Here is an 18,471-nt window from a genome sequence, read left to right on the forward strand (position 1 = left end):
TTACACTGTAACTGGCCCAGAATGCCTTTTCAAGGCCTGATGTCTTGCTAAAAGTTGTAGATATTGACGAGCCAAACAAAACCTCATCATAAGTTTTTGCCGAGAATTGGCTGGAAAAATGATTTAGGTCGAAATGTTGCGATATGAATTGGCTTCCGAAATCGCTGTTATGAAAATTTTGATATGGGGCTTGTATGGGTTTTTATATGGTACCCATATGATTTTTTTGGACAAAACCTATTTTTTGAGGTATATTTTTCGAAACTGCTCGGGCCTAGGGGCATTTCACTCGCATTCGAATACATGATCATTCGTGCACGAATCCTGCATTCGCAAAAAACAGTATAAGTATTTGCATTCGCACCATGTATTCGTACTGCCGCGCGAGCATTCGCGCGACTCCGCATATGAAACGTATTAAAACACTCGCACATGTATTCGTCGCGAATGCGCTCAGTTGCGATGAAGTGTCAAACACAGTCAAACATGTGGAAAGATGTCAGACGTGTTTGAAAAATTACAACGTGCATTAGGTGAACCTCTACCAGAAATTTTACAATTAATTCTCACACATTCTGGATTTGATATAGAAAGCGCATTAGTTACGTTAAGCATTTGCCGTCGCAGGTGTCCGATTTTTTGCAAATTTGTTTCCGTTTGATTACAATTCTTGATTAACTGTGGCAACTGGATAAACAATCGGTGACCCGGTTTAAATTTAAACCTATTCACATTCTCGTATGATGTTTCTTTGAGAATTTCTGGGTTTTCAATGACATAGTTCTCGATATCCATAATAGCATCGTTGTCAATGGACATTAGAGATGATTCATTTTCAAATGCACAGAATTCCAGGATTTTAATAATATCAGCCGGAATTTTTTCATTCAAATATTTTTCTAATTTGAAAATAACATTTTCTAGTCCCTAAAATACAAAACACAACTTAAATTGATATTAAATTTGGATCGAAATAACTATTTACCATTTTGGCGAAATAATGTAAACAATGTAGTTGCAACGATTAACACAACAAATCAATATAGATCTGTCAAGTGCATTCGCATTCGCGCAGCAATATTCGGACGTATTCGCTAATGCGCTGTATAGATACATTAAATGGTTATTCGTACGAATGCGAATATTCGGCACGAATATCAGTATTTGCGAGTGTTTATATTCAAATGCATGGCAAAGTATTCGCGCATTCGTACGAATGACAGTATTCGCATAGAGTGAAATCCCCCTAGGCTCGGGCCTTTTGGATGAGAGACAACTTTTTTTTGGAGCAGTCTAGTGTCGCTACTTTCAAGGCATCAATGATGCTCACAACTCACGTGCAAATTAGAAGTGTCCAACTGATGGTGCAGCAATCGATTCGCGTCATGATTCAAGAAGTAAAATTACGTAAGAACATAATAAAAGAATAGATTTTGTTTGTTACCTGGAAGTGAAAAATAAGAAAAATGAAATCATTAGAGAATTATTCTTATAAAATATGCCTTACTTAAATTCAAAACAACAATACATTTTAAGAACACATACATTCTTCAAGAGATCTCGGTTGACAACTCCAAACGGTCCAAAACTTAGAGTTACTCGATTTTGCCTTTGACTTATCAGTTGCATTAAGTCCTTTTGCAGCTCACATGGTAAACAGTTCCAATTGCTATCGTAGAGAATTTCGTCCAATCCATTTTCCTAGACATCAACCGAAATCGTAAATTGAAAAATTATTCGATATTCATGTTATACAACAGAATAATGTTACCTCAATATCTTGTCCAGTCTCACATATGAAGTAGAATTGAACCCACGACATCAAAGCCATGCCATAGCCCGCTTCGAAGCCCATCTGAAAGGTGGACAAATTGTTGGAGATATTCGAATTTTGTCTGTTTAAATTTGAAGTTAAAGGTACGAAAATGGGTAGTTACAGTGTATTGACAGAAAATGGCCATCGCAATCGAGTAAGTGAACAGAGCTGGTGTCACTAAGGTTCGCCAGTACACGAAATCCCGAAGGCACGCCACAAAGCTGTAAAAATAGACAGTGTTTGGAATTCAGACATTCTTCTCAACCCATTTTCATTGCTCATTCGAACTGAAAGGGAATCAATCAAATCTCACTCTTCATAATCGAGCAATTGTTTTGTTATATCCTGGAAGGCCACGCGAAGCTGTAGCTCGGATACCTCCTTTCTTTCACGCGATTCGAACAGTTCCTTGAGTCGGTTCTTGATCAGCCTCGGCGATATATTTATCACATTTCCAAAAAGTGCCATTGCCATTTCCATGCTGCCATAGATGATAAATCCATGAAAATATACAACGAATTGAAGTAACATATTCATTGCATATTCAATGCTTGGGTCTTCTTCAGCGAACGGGATTTTCACTTCAATTGTCGTTGTTCGAATTCCTTGCGTGAAATAAACGTAAACGGGCCCACCCATCCCGCACGACGATCCAATGTTTAACATTATTACCTCAGTAATCCACTTTTTCATAGTCATATCCATTTGATCCAGGCAGATTTGATTATGCGACGTGTGGTCATGGGTGTCAGGATAAATGTAACGACCAGCAAATTTTAACAACGAATGATATTTGTTCCGATCTTTTGAGAGCGTCGCGCATAAAAATGGAATATACTGGAAGTATGGATACATTAAAAAAAAAGTCCGCAATGTCAATCATATGCGTCAGAACAAAATCAAGTTTTCCTTATTTTCTTTCATTTATCTCACTGTTTATTCTTCTTCCAAAAATATGCTGCTATTATCGCTTTTTTCGTATATTCCGCCATTATTCTACCATTGGACTGTACATTGTACATTGTACATGTGCAGTGCATGGAAGATGGTGACTTTTATTTTGAATATTTTTTGTCGTACGGTGAAAATAAGGTAATTACTTTTTGATCCATATTAATACAGGGTGGCGCACTCGAAGTGTAACTGAAACAAAAGACTATAACTTTTTTGTTTTTTTTGTGAGATTTTTCATTGCTCTCTTTAGAGCTGGTGCTAAGATTTTAATTATTTTACAAGAAATGTGGGAAAATAATTAAAATCTTAGAATCAGCTTCCAGATTTCAGTTCTACTGGATCGAGTTATGACTTCAAGACTGCGATTCAACAACATAGACCCTGCACGAACGTGGGTGTTTGGAATTCATTCTCATTCTGGCTATAGTCTTCACATTAAGATAACCTATGTTTGGTATTTTTGTGAGCCAACAGTGCCTTGTAATATACTTTAGGAATAAAAGTCCTTGGAACCCTATTCTTCTTTATTGAATTTGACAGCCAATAGTCGACCAAAATGAGCCCCAGAACGCCGTTTTGTTTTTCACCGAAGCATGGTTTTCTTTCGAAATGGGTTCAATTTTAGTGTTTTATGGAATCTTTTGGTACAACTATAGCCAGGTTTATATTTTTAGAGCTCCAATCTTCATCCCAGTACCAATGACAATACATGAATTCCTTATTTTGGGATCAGAATCAGACGTGTGCAAGGTCAAAAATTCTGGGGGGGGGGGGGGATTAAAATGATTTTGCCGGGGGGGATGTCAAATTTGTAATGGGTGTCTGAAAATTTATAAATGGGTGTCGAAAAAAAAGTTAAGACCTAAAAAAAAAAGGTCCTCACTTTTGGAAATCGATTCTATCTAGTGTCAAATTTTCCAAATCGCTTGGGGGGGGGTCCACATTTTGGAATCCTAGAGGGGGGGTAAAACCGGAATACCCCCCTGCACACGTGTGATCAGAATGGAGAAAGTGGAGAGAAAATTCAATAATTTGGGATTGTCACAGTTCTGACCTTCAAAAGGAGTTGTGCATGGGTGATAGTGGTCCAATAATGACTAGAGTTCTTTTATAATACTCTACGAACTAGAATCTAATCACTTTTGTGGTTTGTGGTTGCACTAGCTGTATAAGCTTTCTTCCCGAAGTTCAATTTTTTTCTTTCAAAACTACAACTTCCGTGCAAACACGTTTAAATAAATAGTCGATGGGAGGGTATAACTCAATCCAATGGAACTGAAATTGAAATCTGGAAGCTGGTTCTAAGATTTTAATTATTTTCCAACATCTCTTGTCTTTAGAGCAATGAAAAATCTCAATAAACAAAAACGTTATAGTCTTCTGTTTCAGTTACACTTCGAGTGCGCCACCCTGTTTATTAATTAAGGAACAAATGTTTTTCGTCTAAAGAATTGATAAAATCACACACAAGCAATTCGCGCGAGAAACTGGGGAATATTTGCTCCTATACGGAATAAACATAGAATACTCTGTATTGGAGTAAACATGTGTGCGTTCACTCCAGTTCAGAGCGGTTGTTAAACTTACTAACACATGCGCAAGCTTGGTAGTCACTCAGTAGGGGAAAAAGACATATACATTTATTCCATAGTACGCTGGTTTGCACCAAACTGGAATAAACGTATTGACATTACTCCACTACAGAGTCAATAGCAAGCTTGCGCCAAGCACCGGTTCGGACATAGAAATATGCAAGATAAATATGCAAAGCATAGACGCATGCGGACGACCGTGCGACGAACGTATCAACGGGCGATCGTACATTGCGAGACGCACGCATAAGTGTGCGTATGAATACAGTACACAGCAAACAACGATGGCTCTGTTGATACGTTCGTCGCACGGTCGTCCGTACGCGTCTATGCTTCGCATATTTATACAGTATAAAACATCTAGGTAAACATATTTCTATGTCCGAACTGGTGCTTGGCTTGCGCATGTGTTAGTAAGTTTCACAACCGCTCTGAACTGGAGTGAACGCACACACGTTTACTCCAATACAGAGTGTTCTATGTTTATTCCGTATAGGAGCAAATATTCCCCAGTTTCTCGCGCGAATTGCTTGTGTGCATCTAATTTGAATTTCTATTTTTTTCGGTAAATATCATTTTAAGATATTAGAAAAATGTCTAAAGAATTAACAAGAACGTCTAAAGAATTTGTCAAAAGAATTGAAAAAAATCGTCTAAAAAATGCTTATATTTTTGTGTGTGGAAAAATCATCTAAGATAATAACGAAATCGTTAAGAAGAATTTGAAAATCGTCTGAAGAAATGAAAAAAATCGTAGAGAAATTGCAAAATTAATCTAAATCGTCTACTCTTAGATTACAAACAAGCTCGTCGGGCAGAACAATCCGATATCTTGCTGCCTTTGCTATATCAAACTGATTCAAGCTGACTTTTCAGAACAAGAAAAAGACAAACCAAATGTATAGAGAACTCGACTGATAATGACAGTATGCAAAGTTCTCAACTATACTTGGATATCTTAACGATACGATTCTTAAATACTACAACATTGATGCTCTCAATTGACAAGAATCATAGTAGTTGTCCAGTGCGTGCAAAAGCAGTTTGTTTGAAATCAGCCACTTGTTATGGACAAAATAGCTAGCTATGTTCAATTTACAAACCTCTCCCCTAGAGATAAAAGATGAAAAAGGAATGAATAAGCAGGCGTTTTTCAATCGAACATCGCTTTTTAAATTGAATTAGTTTCACCGTATCGTCTCGTGACTTAAATTTTTCCATTTTCTTGATTTAAAATGAATTGTATTTAATTTAGACGGGTTTTAAAATCCTTTAGACGTTTTTCTAATAATTTTAGATGGTTTCCTAATGAGCCCATTTATTAATATCACAGTGGAACAATTTTCAAAAAGTTTGAAAGAACTTGACCGTGACTATGCGGGGACGAAAGTAGACCTATAGCTGAGTGAAACCCTAGCGGGGTTTTGTCGAATTGGCAGGGGATCTCATTTTTTCGACTTAGGCGTTTTTTCAATAACATGGTTTTTCGGCAATATAGACTACGTCAAATTTTGTTCAATAAACCGTTCATTTCTGGTGATAGCTTATTACTGTCTTTGGCAAAGTTATAGCTGAGAGTCCAATAAACAAATTTTATGAACATTTTACACATGAAAAATCACATCTAGTAGGTGCTGTGGAGCAAAATGTCGAAAAAATGGACGATTTTTTCAATTTTTCGACCATAACTCATAAAATATCCATTTTTTTTGTATTTTGTCTTCGTCATTATTGTAGCTAGCGTTAAACTTAACAACTCTCCTGAACACATTTTCCCAAAAAAATCACATCTAGCCTACTTTCTTGGCTCAAATTCACTTGTCGCTACCAAACGATATCATCGAGCATTTTCGGAGTTCTATAACTTCTCAACTACTCAAAATAGATCAATAGTTTCTGAAGCAACTTTTTAGTATTTCTCATGGGCTTTGCAGACCAAGTACTAAAAGTACTAAAAAAGTACTAAAATGTACTAAAAACTACTAAATCCTCTCAATGGTTCTGGACACCTGTAGGTGATGCTACGTAGTACTAAATAGTACTAAAATTGACAGAATTGAAATGTTACAGACCCTCATGAACGTTACTCGCTGAAATATCGGTATTTAGTTCAATATTGGCCCCGTACATCTCGTGGATTTTTCAGCTGTTTGGACTGTAATATTTTTAAAGTTTATCCAAATATTTCAGCGAGTAACGTTCATGAGGGTCTGTAACAGTTCAATTCTGTCAATTTTAGTACTATTTAGTAATACGCAGCATCACCTACAGGTGTCTAGGAACCATTGAGAGGATTTAGTAGTTTTTAGTACGTTTTAGTACTTTTTTAGTACTTTTAGTACTTGGTCTGCAAAGCCCATGAGAAATACTAAAAAGTTGCTTCAGAAACTATTGCTCTATTTTGAGTAGTTGAGAAGTTATAGAACTCCGAAAATGCTCGATGATATCGTTTGGTAGCGACAAGTGAATTTGAGCCAAAAAAGTAGGCTAGATGTGATTTTTTTGGGATAATGTGTTCAGGAGAATTGTTAAGTTTGACGCTAGCTACAATAATGACGAAGACAAAATACAAAAAAAACGGATATTTTATGAGTTATGGTCGAAAAATTGAAAAAATCGTCCATTTTTTCGACATTTTGCTCCACAGCACCTACTAGATGTGATTTTTCATGTGTAAAATGTTCATAAAATTTGTTTATTGGACTCTCAGCTATAACTTTGCCAAAGACAAAAATAAGCTATCACCAGAAATGAACGATTTATTGAACAAAATTTGACGTAGTCTATATTGCCGAAAAACCATGTTATTGAAAAAACGCCTAAGTCGAAAAAATGAGATCCCCTGCCAATTCGACAAAACCCAGCTGGGGTTTTACTCAGATATAGGTCTACTTTCGTCCCCGCATAGTCACGGTCAAGTTCTTTTGGGGCTGTTCCACTGTGTATATATAATGATAAAAATATATCATTTTTTTCTATTAAACTCACGCAACAAACGATTCCGGAGAGGCAAGTGGATGGAAGGAACTTTTCTATCTCCCCTTGCATATTGTAATAATATGCAGTGTAGATAACAAGCACGCCATAAGTGCCACCAACCGCAAATGAGCAGTATGAGTACCAGGGAATTGTCTGATCTTCGTCATACAATGGTATGCCGACTAGGTTGGATAATATTTTCCCAAAGGTATAGAAGTAACACCATTTCTGATTTGGAGTTTTTTTACTCCAATCAGTTCTGATGGTTAGGAAGCTTCTAAGAAATTCGAACGCCGCAAGTGGTTTCAATTTCTCATTCAAAACCATTTCATCAAATATGGTTGAGGAAACAAATCAGTAAAAATAGCTGGATTTATTGAAACGCAGCGACGGTTGTGTTCAAGTAGCAAACTTTTACTATTGATTGAATATCACATTCAGAAGGCCATCTTTGCAATTTAAATACTGAGTTTTCACACGGTTTATAATTTTTATCACATGAAATTAATGTTTCAATACGAATTTTAATTATTTTGAGTCAATATTTTTCTTTAAATTTTTGAATCACTACCACTAAGTTGGATGGTTTAATCAGCCGAATGTATTAACTATGACTGACTAGTCCAATTCATTGATTTCAATCATAACGTACGTTCAAAATAAACTCAAAAGGTCCCAAAATAGCGAACTAACGCAATCACAGGTCACAGTCATTCACAGTATTTTGTTGATGAAATACACAGGTTCAAGATTCACTTTACGTTCGTCTTTGAGCTGGTCACCCACCGCTACCCAGAATTTGTTCAATGAAGATTATTTAATTTCGACAAACCAAAGATTAAATTCGAAAGAAAAGACTTCAAATCAAAAGCATAAAAATTCCCGAAGCTAAAAACGATTTTCAGTAACTTTTGAAATCTTTCAAAAGCATTAGACAGAATCGAAATAATTTTGTTAATGTTAAAATCGAAGAGGGTACTCTGGCCTTGTTCGAAGTCCAACTTATACTAGCCCGTTCCCATTTAGCCGACGAATTATATAGAAATTCGACTTTGCGAAAACGATTCCCAAAATGTTTAACATTCTTCGAATTTCAGCTAAAACATGCCGATTCCCATTAAATTATTTACTACAATTGTTTTGAGACACATGTGCTGTGAAAAATGTATGCAAAGAGAAGAATAGAGAATACAGAGTGATTGAAATATTCATGCACACACAATATTTATAAGGCATTAAGAGCGATTAGTGGATAAAGTTAAAGTTTTCAATTCTTTTTTCCAACAGTTGTCACCGAATTTAAATAATTAGTGATTTGTGGTGGAAAAAAGCAATATACATTTCATTTGACTCAATTGACACCCATAGAATGAAAGAACAACCTTTGAGCTCTTTATCCATAGCTGAGACAGAAAAAAACTTAGAGCAAAAAAGAGATATATAAAGTTGCGAGCAAAAATGACACAACTCAGAATTGAGCGGAAAAGACGTTTTTTCGCATTTTTCTCGCTTCTGGAAAGCGATAGCGACTAGGTGTCTTCGGCTTATGTTGTAGTTCTTTTTATTTTCTACAATAATGCCGAAGACACTTAATCGTTATCTATTTCCAGTAGCGAGTAAAATGCAGAAAACTTGTTTTCCGCTCAATGCTGAGTTGTGTCACTTTTGCTCGTCAACTTTATTTGTCTATTTTTCGCTCTAAGTTTTTTTTCGTCTCAGCTATGGATAAAGAGCTCATAAGTTGTTCTTTTCTGCTATGGGTGTCAATTGATGTGCAATTATACCTACCATCCCTGTTATGTGTCCATATATTCCGTTCTTGTGACAGTTGGTTTAGCTATTGACAAAAGGTGGCACAATCACCTTGGATTCACACCATATGTTCCCACAGTTAGGGGAGCTTGCATTTGAATATATGTGATACCACTATGAATGCGATGTGATCCTTCTTAATTATTGAATATATTGCAAACGACACACAGCGAATGCATTGAATAAATAGCGAGAATTAAGTGCGGCTATTGGTAGTAATTAATCTTAATTAGTTTAATCGTTTCAAATATCGAAACAACTAAACTTAGAAATTATTCAGAATGTAAAAAAAATCCTTATAGAACAAGTGTTGCCCATATTCTTCTTTTTAGTTGAATTACTCACAATCATTTTAAATTCGATATCATTTTTCAATTTACAATTATCACGGAGGACGGTAGTCCGACCAGTGACGCTCCATATACTGTGCATTTTTAGCCACAATGTCAAAAAATGCACATTTTTGCGTCACTGGTATATATACAGCTCAAATGCTATTTTCGCAGGGCGGTACTTGGGCCCCGGAGTGCCAGGGGCCGTTTGAAAGGCCTTGGCCCAAATAGCCGAAAACGCCATACCACACTGGCCAAAAAAGCCTGTCTGCTCAAAAATACCTTGCTCCGTAAATTAGCCCCAATTTTTTACCCCCCTCCCCCGCAAGGGGGTGTCGGAGGGGGGATGTGGGGGTGTCCAAAAAATGTTGCACGTCCCCACCTATCCAATGCCGGTCCAAACTCCCCGATCGGTTCACAAACAAAAAAGTTATGGGCATTTTTAGTAAGTACTTGGTTTTCCAGAAGTGAAGCATTTTGTGCGTCTGCGCGTCTGTCCACTTTTTGACCCCCCCAAACTTCCCGTGCCGCTATGCCTATGTTGTAGCTGGCGTGGGGTCACGTTGAAATCCACCGTCAAAATGACTCTCTGTATTGCGAGAAAATTTGCTATAGCTCTTGGCCCCAAAACATCTCCGACTTTTACAAACGTCGATTTCTCAGCCCAGAGCAACGAAGACATCAATCTGGCAAAACTAGTTGCTAGCCATTTGGGGAGACCTTCAAAACATTCCATACACACATGGCCACTTTCACGTCATTTAAAAGAGAAAAGTCGATTTTTATGAAAAATCGATCCCCTTAAATTTCACACAAATGGCGATTACTCAAAATTGGCCCAAGAGTTTTCAACCAAAAACTGAGCGTTTGTAGCCGGCATCCATACGAACAAAACGGCATATGCCACATATCCGGGAAAATTCGTATTTCGAAGTTTTGGGCATAGGCAATTCATCAATGAACGGAATTTGTACGAAGAGTCGCATTCTACGATGAAATTGCTGCCAAAAATACGTTCTACTGGCTGAAAAAGGCTCACGAAAGACCATATCCGCTCAATTTTCGACGAGCAATCGATTAAAAGTGGTCACAATGCGATCTGAGGGAATTTCATGGTCGAAAAATAGGTCGGATTGAAGTGAATTTTTCAACTTGCTCTATTTTCACTGAAAATGACATTTTTGTTCGGAAAACACGTGAAATAGACCTCTGACTTTTACAAGGCACAATACTTAAAAAGTAAATACAAAAGTCGTGACGCGACATATTTTTCCTTATTGTGAATAAATTTTCACAATAGTGAATGCGAAATACACTTTGAAACATCGTTTTCATAAATATTAGCATCCCCAGCGTCACTTAAAATGATATCAGTCTTTTTGTAGAAGCAAATCTATGCAGGAGCGTCACTCATTTTTAACCTCGTCAAGAGGTTTTTCTTCTGATCTAATTTAAATGTAAAAAATAAATTTACAAAATGATAGCATTGCAAATGGATCAACAACGGCATTTAATGCTGAACGTCTTTGTTGTATTAAAATTTTCCAATTTTTTTGTTGCATTTATTCTCTGCATGCCTTCCCCTGGCTCATATCAACGAACAAACTTATATCATAGAGGGTCGCATATCATTGGATTAGATATCACATATCAATTCAAGTTAATTGAAGAATCGGTAAATATTTTATTGTCGAACCAGTTCGGGCGAAGCAAAGCGTACAAAAAACAAAACGTTCAGTGTCATCTAGTGGCAGTTATTCGGAAGCTACGGTGCTTTTTCTATCGCATCGCAACGCAACGCAACGCACATGAACAGCTGAAGCTTTGGATGAATTGATGTTTTTGAATTTGATTCTAGTAAACATGCAAATTTCGATTAAAAAACCAGAAAAAAATACGTTCCCAATTTTTTCGGCCAAACATAAGATCCTGAAAGTTTTATGCTGATCGCATAAGTTTGGTTTTGGCTCAATAATTTAATAATCGCGTCCAAATGATTAATTCCTACATTTTACCGCGCAAAAAACTTATTAAAGCGTAAATAATAATAAATTAGCCTCTCACTAGCGAATGCTTATCAGCGAGTGCATGCGATTAAAATACCCGAAAAGTCCAAAAGCAAAACAAAGCTCAGTTCGTTTCGAATAAAAAAATTAAACCACAAAATCGCCACATGTAAATAAAAATGAGCCAATCAATCGGTTCAATGTCAAGTTCGTCATAGCGACCTTCAGTTCTATTTGATGGAGTTTTTTCTTCTCGTTAGAAATGCAGTTACTACGATTATCATGTAATAATGACTAAGTGATGAGACATTTGTTTGAAAAATGGGTTTTTTTTGGTTTCATTTGAAATAGGAAGGAAAAAGAATCTAACACTCAACATAATGATGGAAAAACGATTTTTTTTCGTACATATCGGTTAGCAAACCCTTCCAGTAAATTACGTCACAGTTATTATTGCATTTTTCGAAGTGAAATTATTAGTTTCACTCTCACTCTCCCTCTATCTCACTAAAGATATTAGTTTTTCGGAATAATTTGCTGAGAAGCTGACAATTCGACATTCACCTTAACGGATTCCGCATCCATTACCATTTTGACGGGTCATTCAATGTGCTCAATCAATATAAAAAGCAGGTGTACACCACCAGCGTCAATAGTTCCAACGCTAAATGCGTTCAAAAAAAATTATTTTCTCAATATGTTGTTTTGAATGGATTTTCCGACTTTGAGCTCGTGATTATTTGAGTAGAAAGTTCCAAGGTGGCGTCATCGTTTGTTGATTTGATGGCCGAAAAAAAAACGAATAAGAACAGCAACCAACAGCATTATAATCAAATTTAAATCGTACCAGCTGAAAATAAACAAGAGCCAATATTTATCGGCTCTTTTGCGACACAAAAATAAAACGGGCGACGAGTAACGGAGAGAAAAATGGGTTAAACAGCGCATTTCATTTAAATGTATAGCAGAGAATACTTGTGCCGTTTTTTTTTCGTTTGTTTTGAATTGATATCACATGTTGACCCCCGGCGAGCGCGCGTTTGACTAGGTCATATCGATGAAATCACTTTTACGCATCACTATTCAATCATCATCAATTTTTAGTTTTGTTTTCAAATGATTATTATTTGTCTTCTTTAAAATTGCGCGTGTTCTCCCTCTCCTTTTTCTCTCTCTCTCTCTCCCTCTTTGTCGTTCCCAATTTTCTTCTCTCGTTCTCTATTCACAACACTCAAAATCTTGATCACACTCAATGCTCTTGCTCTTGTCATTCAATCATAATATTGTAAACGAAACAAATTGTTTACGTATAATTTTTGATGGGGATGTTCCAAATCTCGTGTTCCAATCACAATTTTTTTTTTTATTGAAAATGAGTTGACAAAGATCGCACCGATGCGTCATTCAATTGAAAGCATGTGAGTGTTTCAGGTCAAATTTGTGTCAATGAATATCACATTGTATTTAAAAACAAAACAACAACAAACAAAAAAACGAATCATATTTTAGCAATTTGCACAAATTGTATTGACATTCAAATGTAAGTGTAATTGATTATTGTTCTTTAATATCTAGATAAAATGCTTAAAAATTAGAGCCCTTCGTTTGTTGTGTCTTCTAATAAAAAACTAAAAAAAAGGAAAAAATCAATGATAATGGACAAGTTTGACGTTGGTTTTGTTGCTTATGTGTGTGTGTGTGTATGTGTTGGCTTGTCACTTGTTTTAGACTAGAATACAGCACTTTTGAATGCCAGGACAAACTCCAAGCGCATTACGAACACCGTCACCGCAACCATCCATACAATCACCGCCATACTGTTCGCATGGAGCTGGACGTGGTTCGACTCTATAGCAGCATTCCACACCCATTTCGCGGTCGGGGCATAAGCCACGTTTGTGACTTAATTCACCTTTAGCGCAATCACCTTCTTGGACACATTGCCCACCGAGCATCGAACATTCACGGCTTCGCTTATAAATCGGTACACCCTGATAATAGTCGAAAACTGCAAAATGAATACAACAAATTTTAGTTTGATTTTTGTTAGCTGCGGATATCTTGATTGGTTTCTGTTTCGTTCTAATATTTTTTTTCATGTTTTCAGCAATTTTCTCGTTCAATTTGGTTTTTTTTTCACAGTTCTAGCCGTTTTTCTAGAATTTTTTTTTTAATTCAAGTTTTTTTTCTCGATTTTTTCCGATCATTTCTCTTAATTTTATGAAATAAAAATCTTTTTGTAAACGAATAAAACTTGTATTACAACAACGCGATCAAAACTTGCAGAAAAAAAAATGGGGATCAAATAGACAACGATGAATTTGTTGTTATTTTTTCATTCATTTATATGGAACTTACTGGTTTCATCACTGATTATAGCGCAATCAGCTGCGATGGCGAACATAACAGCAACCAACATCACGGTGCTAACGAGTGAATTGAATTTGAATTCCATTTTTGATGTTATTTTTATGTTTTCCTGTTGGTAAATGAATTAAATAAATTTCACACTCTTGCAACAACAATAAAAAAAACTGTTCATAATCATCTAAGCCAGACACACACACACACACACACACATCGCTCGCTTCGAAATGTTTGCACGCCAAATAAAATTTATAATCAAATATGCAAACTGACATTAACCGAAAATAATAATTTGTAACCAACAATCGCTAGTAGAGAGCACATCAATACTCTCTCACACACATTTTTACACAAAAGGCACGTACATACACGCACACACACTGCATGCGGCAAATGAAACACTTACTTTTTGTTGTTTTATTCTATGTTTGAACGTTGGGTGTTGTTGATATTTTGCGTTTTTTTTCTTTCCGAGAGAGAGAGAGTGTAAACGGGCGCGCGCACAAGAGCGATCGATCGACAATTCAACGATTTCGTTGTTTAACGGTTACTTAATTTTCAACGACTGATTACATATTCGAACAAGTCGATTGCTTTTATAATAACAATTTCTTCGCTTTGCTTTTGAATATACAGACACATGTGCGATGTTGTTTGGTGATTTTTTTTTCGTCGTTCGTTCGTTCGTTTCTTTCTTTCACTTATTTCGTCTTCGTAATTACTCGATTTTTTTTGCGGACGCTTGTTTCAGCATTATCTTTTTGTCGCGGTGTGTGAACGCGTTCTGCGGCAGTGTTTGATCACTAGACCAGATTTAGTGGCGGCGGCAATTTTTCAAGCACTTTGGCAGCCGTGCATTGTCAAACACTTCATCCGCTTCAACAGATTTTATCATACATTTGCAATGAGACACACTTTTTTTTGCTATATCTATCAGCTACGACTTATTTACAAACACTTTCTTTGTCAATCAAATAGAATTTTGGGCCAGTTTGGTTTTGCAGTGACGAAATTTTTTTTTGTTTGTCCTTTTTTTCATTCATAGAATTCCTAATTCCATAGAAATGGAAATTTCAGTTGAAAACGTCTGAAATGATACAAAACTATTCAAGAACCGTTGAAATACGCTCCATTTTTTAAGTACATACAATATTTGAGTGTTCAACGATTTTTGTGCCAAAAAGTGATTACTCATCCCAATAATATGGTTTTGGATGCGGTCTTTTTGATCACTTATAACAATTTTCTTGATCGATACCAAACATTGGCTAGTTTTAGCGAGGGGCTTATGTGTCATGCGAATCTCACTTGTTAATACGAAAAATGTAGGATGATGAGATGGTGAGTCACTATAACTTAAGAATTCGAAAGAAAAATTCGACTGAATCGCGTTGAATCCCGTTGATTCGTAGATCTGTTATAAATACGCTGTATTTTTTGTGGTAGGACTCGCGAGTCAGTTTATATGAATTTGTGCGATTCAGTAGTAACTTGCGATGGCAAATAAGCCCCTCGTATTTATTACATTCATTCCATTTGCCTTGAAGTTTCATATAATTTTGATTGAATTTTATGTCTAGAGATTGGTGAATGTTAAACATAGTTTGAATTTCGCAAATCAGATATATGCAACTGTAGAAAATGAAAATACCAAACATATTAAATAAAATTTACTCGTCTTGTAAAAAAAAAATTGGATAATATTCCTCTGTCAGCCTGTCTCCCATTTACAAATGATGATTTCAAAGAAATGATGACTTTTCTTACGAAAACTTGCGAAAACTTAATATTTATTCATTTATTCATACCGCCAAGTACTGGCTGAATATGTTTTGAGAATGCACAAAAACCGGCTACAATAATTATCTCATTAAATTTTCAACAGATCATTTTCCAAACCTGTGGAAAAAATTGCACCTCCCCCTTGAAAATTAAGTCACTCAAAGTTCAAGACCAAGCAAGTTTATCTATCGAATCAATAAGTTGAAGCCAATTCAAGAATTCATAACATCAAGTCTTAATGGGAATAGATGCGTTTAGGTATTATGGTATCTGGCGTTACTGTGCCCATTTACAGTGTCAATTCGACACAATACTAGCGATTCTCGGTTGAGGCCAACTCGTCAATGGTTGCTACTCAAAACGAATTTATAGTTTAGATTAAATATTTTTGAATTCAAAATGATACCCATGTATATGAATGGCATCAAATTGAATGCATTTTGTGTGCGTTTCATTTGGATTTAATTGTTACAAACACGTTTCCAGTGTTATCATTTTAGTTATGAGAAAGAAAAAGCAATACAAATCCAACAACAAAAGAAACAATAAAAACCGTCTACCGGCTCATGTACATTTTATCACTGCAAAAATAAAAAAAAACTTTTGAGATTTCCATTTGCATGCACTATAAAATGCAAATGCAATTTGGTTCATTGTTTGTGGCAGCGCAATTCATGCGCAATATTCGTTGCAATTGTGTTGACGAACGTCGAATTTTATCAAATGTTCCAATCAAAAGTCTGTTCGTATTCAGGGACTGTGCATCAACAGTGCAGCCACTTGAACCCGAAAATCGATCACGAACACTTGATTCTGGGAAGAATAACAAGTGCGAATCGGTTCAACCATGTCTGCTCATTTCCCATAATAATCTTCAAATCTCTCTCTTTCTCTCGCTCATACATACATTTCGAGTGTCCAGTTAAAGTTATCGACGACAGTGCGTCAAACAGATCAGTTGTTGTAGTAAAAAAGAGAGGAGAAGAGAGAAACGAAGAGAGAGAGAGAGAGAGAGAGGGAGAGAGAATGGAAAAGAAAAAGCTTCAAATATTCACACACTCAACTAATTGTTTATTAATAGATCAAAATGCACGTGATTGTGTTGTTTACGCTGTCACTTGTGATTGGAATACTAGAACCCATGACGAAATCATTTATTAATTGTCCAATATTCAAATGAACACACACAGAGAGAGAGCCGAATGAATGATTGTGTGTCGACTGTCGTATCGCATAAACGCGCGATGAGTCATCACCTCGTGTGCGCATCTTCCAGAGAGTGAGAGAGATAGAGAGCCAACACACAAAACATGATAAGATAGTGTATCCCGAACAGATGACCGTATACTCGGGAATTTTACTAACGTTTCTTTTTAGCTACTCGTAGCCAAGAGTATACTGTTACATTGCGTACTATCAGGAATTCAAAACGAGAGCGCAGAACAATCAAAAATTCAATTCCATCCAGAACTAAGTCATTTGTCGTATAAAATTATTGATTTGTAAAATAAGTCATCGTTGTCGTCGTCGTCGTCGTCAAGGTCAGCCAAAGAGTTGAGACATGCACTGTTTTCCTTCAACGATTCTGATCAGTGATTGTGATTTCAGTTTGAGCTCAAAAGCGATATCGATCGGCAGTAAAACGGTCAATAATATAACCACTCAACGTCCTCACGCAGGCATTTGTACAATTTCTGGATTTTCAGTCCAAGGCCTATGGCCACTTCAATTGGCAAAATAAATTTGCCAAAACAGCCGGAGCCGAATGGAATTGATTGCCTTGATCGAATTTCATCGGTTTCATTGAACACAATAACATTTTGATTGAATTTGCTATTCAAAATAGAGCCAAAGATTCATTTGATATGACCAACAAAATGATTTGAATCTTCTTCTTTTATCATTTTTTTTTTCTTTGACATTGCAACTTTTTTCTTCCATGTTCGTGTCCATGCATCAACAATAATTGATGTAAACTTCGCTTTTTTATGATTCATTAACAGGAGTAAAGAGAAGAAGAACAGAAGAAAATGGAAATAAAACTTAAATTGCCATAACAGTTCAAATGATATACGACACAGTCACGAGAAGCAAATTAATGCGACGGCACAACTTTACTTTACAGAACTATTTGGAATATGAATATTTTTTTGATTTTCTTTTTGCTCTAGATTGCTTATGGTCACTTCATTTCATTTCTAGGGTGCGATTTGCAATTTTATTATTTACCGTTATTTTTTGACAGGTGTGCATTTTTCAGTATGTAAGCCTATAAATTCTCAGCCGTTGCAAATAAAGCATTGATCACTGTAGCAAAGTTTTAGTACTTCATCAGAGCTATGTAGCGCCCTGTACTAGAATGCACCAATCTGTACTAATTTGTACTAAATTGTACTTAATTTGAAAAAATGGTTCTGGTGCATTTCCAGCGATTCCTAGCAATTTTGGGAGGCAGTACACGTTCTAAATGGTACTAAGCTGTGCTAAAATGTACTGAACAATAATAAACAACAGAAATAAAACTAACCATATTATACAAACTGAATAAAAGTGGTTGTGGTAATATAAACGTAGAGAGGATCACATAGAACCTTCTGTATTACTTGCTTATTTGAGTTTGAGCATTCTTATCTTTCTTTCTGATTGTGAAAAAATGGTTGTGCCCACAGAGGTGGAGAGGGGAGCGCAGAGGACTTTCACTCGCGCGCTCGTTTGGTCGCTGGAAATGCACTAGGACCAATTTTCCAAATTTAGTACAATTTGGTACAAATTAGTACATTTTATTACAGTGCGCTGCATAGCTCTGCTGAAGTTCTAAGACTTTGCTTCAG

The 18,471-nt window shown here is 36.2% G+C and overlaps 2 protein-coding genes across 3 annotated transcripts; both read right to left on the reverse strand.

The window, feature by feature from the left end:
* Nucleotides 1–1,440: 1,440 nt before the first annotated feature.
* LOC129574453 (uncharacterized) lies at nt 1,441–2,482 on the reverse strand. Its single transcript, XM_055456505.1, has 5 exons — nt 2,130–2,482; nt 1,938–2,037; nt 1,772–1,855; nt 1,529–1,701; nt 1,441–1,444 (listed from the first exon to the last, which is right to left on the reverse strand). The coding sequence occupies exons 1-5, from the start codon at nt 2,480–2,482 to the stop codon at nt 1,441–1,443; spliced, it is 714 nt and encodes a 237-aa protein (XP_055312480.1).
* A 10,507-nt stretch (nt 2,483–12,989) lies between these two features.
* Nucleotides 12,990–14,434, reverse strand: LOC129574395 (uncharacterized). Of its 2 annotated transcripts, XM_055456380.1 has the most exons (3): nt 14,265–14,434; nt 13,850–13,970; nt 12,990–13,499 (listed from the first exon to the last, which is right to left on the reverse strand). In XM_055456380.1, exons 2-3 carry the CDS (start codon nt 13,944–13,946, stop codon nt 13,216–13,218), a joined length of 381 nt encoding a protein of 126 aa, XP_055312355.1. In that variant the 5' UTR covers nt 13,947–13,970; nt 14,265–14,434; the 3' UTR covers nt 12,990–13,215. The 2 variants fall into 2 exon arrangements, with proteins under 2 accessions (XP_055312355.1, XP_055312356.1); XM_055456381.1 differs by lacking the exon at nt 14,265–14,434 and having other exon boundaries at nt 13,850–13,989.
* Nucleotides 14,435–18,471: the final 4,037 nt, after the last annotated feature.

This window comes from Sitodiplosis mosellana, unplaced genomic scaffold (genome assembly GCF_009176505.1).
Source record: "Sitodiplosis mosellana isolate CC-2019 unplaced genomic scaffold, AAFC_SMos_1.0 Smas_scaffold_6162, whole genome shotgun sequence".
Lineage (NCBI taxonomy): Eukaryota > Metazoa > Arthropoda > Insecta > Diptera > Cecidomyiidae > Sitodiplosis > Sitodiplosis mosellana.

Coding starts and splice junctions, on each gene's coding strand:
- LOC129574395 (XM_055456380.1), bottom strand. CDS start 13,946: ATGGAATTCAAATTCAATTCACTCGTTAGCACCGTGATGTTGGTTGCT. Junction 13,500..13,849: donor TATAATCAGTGATGAAACCA/GTAAGTTCCATA, acceptor TTCATTTTGCAG/TTTTCGACTATTATCAGGGT.
- LOC129574453 (XM_055456505.1), bottom strand. CDS start 2,482: ATGTTAAACATTGGATCGTCGTGCGGGATGGGTGGGCCCGTTTACGTT. Junction 2,038..2,129: donor CAATTGCTCGATTATGAAGA/GTGAGATTTGAT, acceptor CTATTTTTACAG/CTTTGTGGCGTGCCTTCGGG. Junction 1,702..1,771: donor AGACTGGACAAGATATTGAG/GTAACATTATTC, acceptor GTTGATGTCTAG/GAAAATGGATTGGACGAAAT.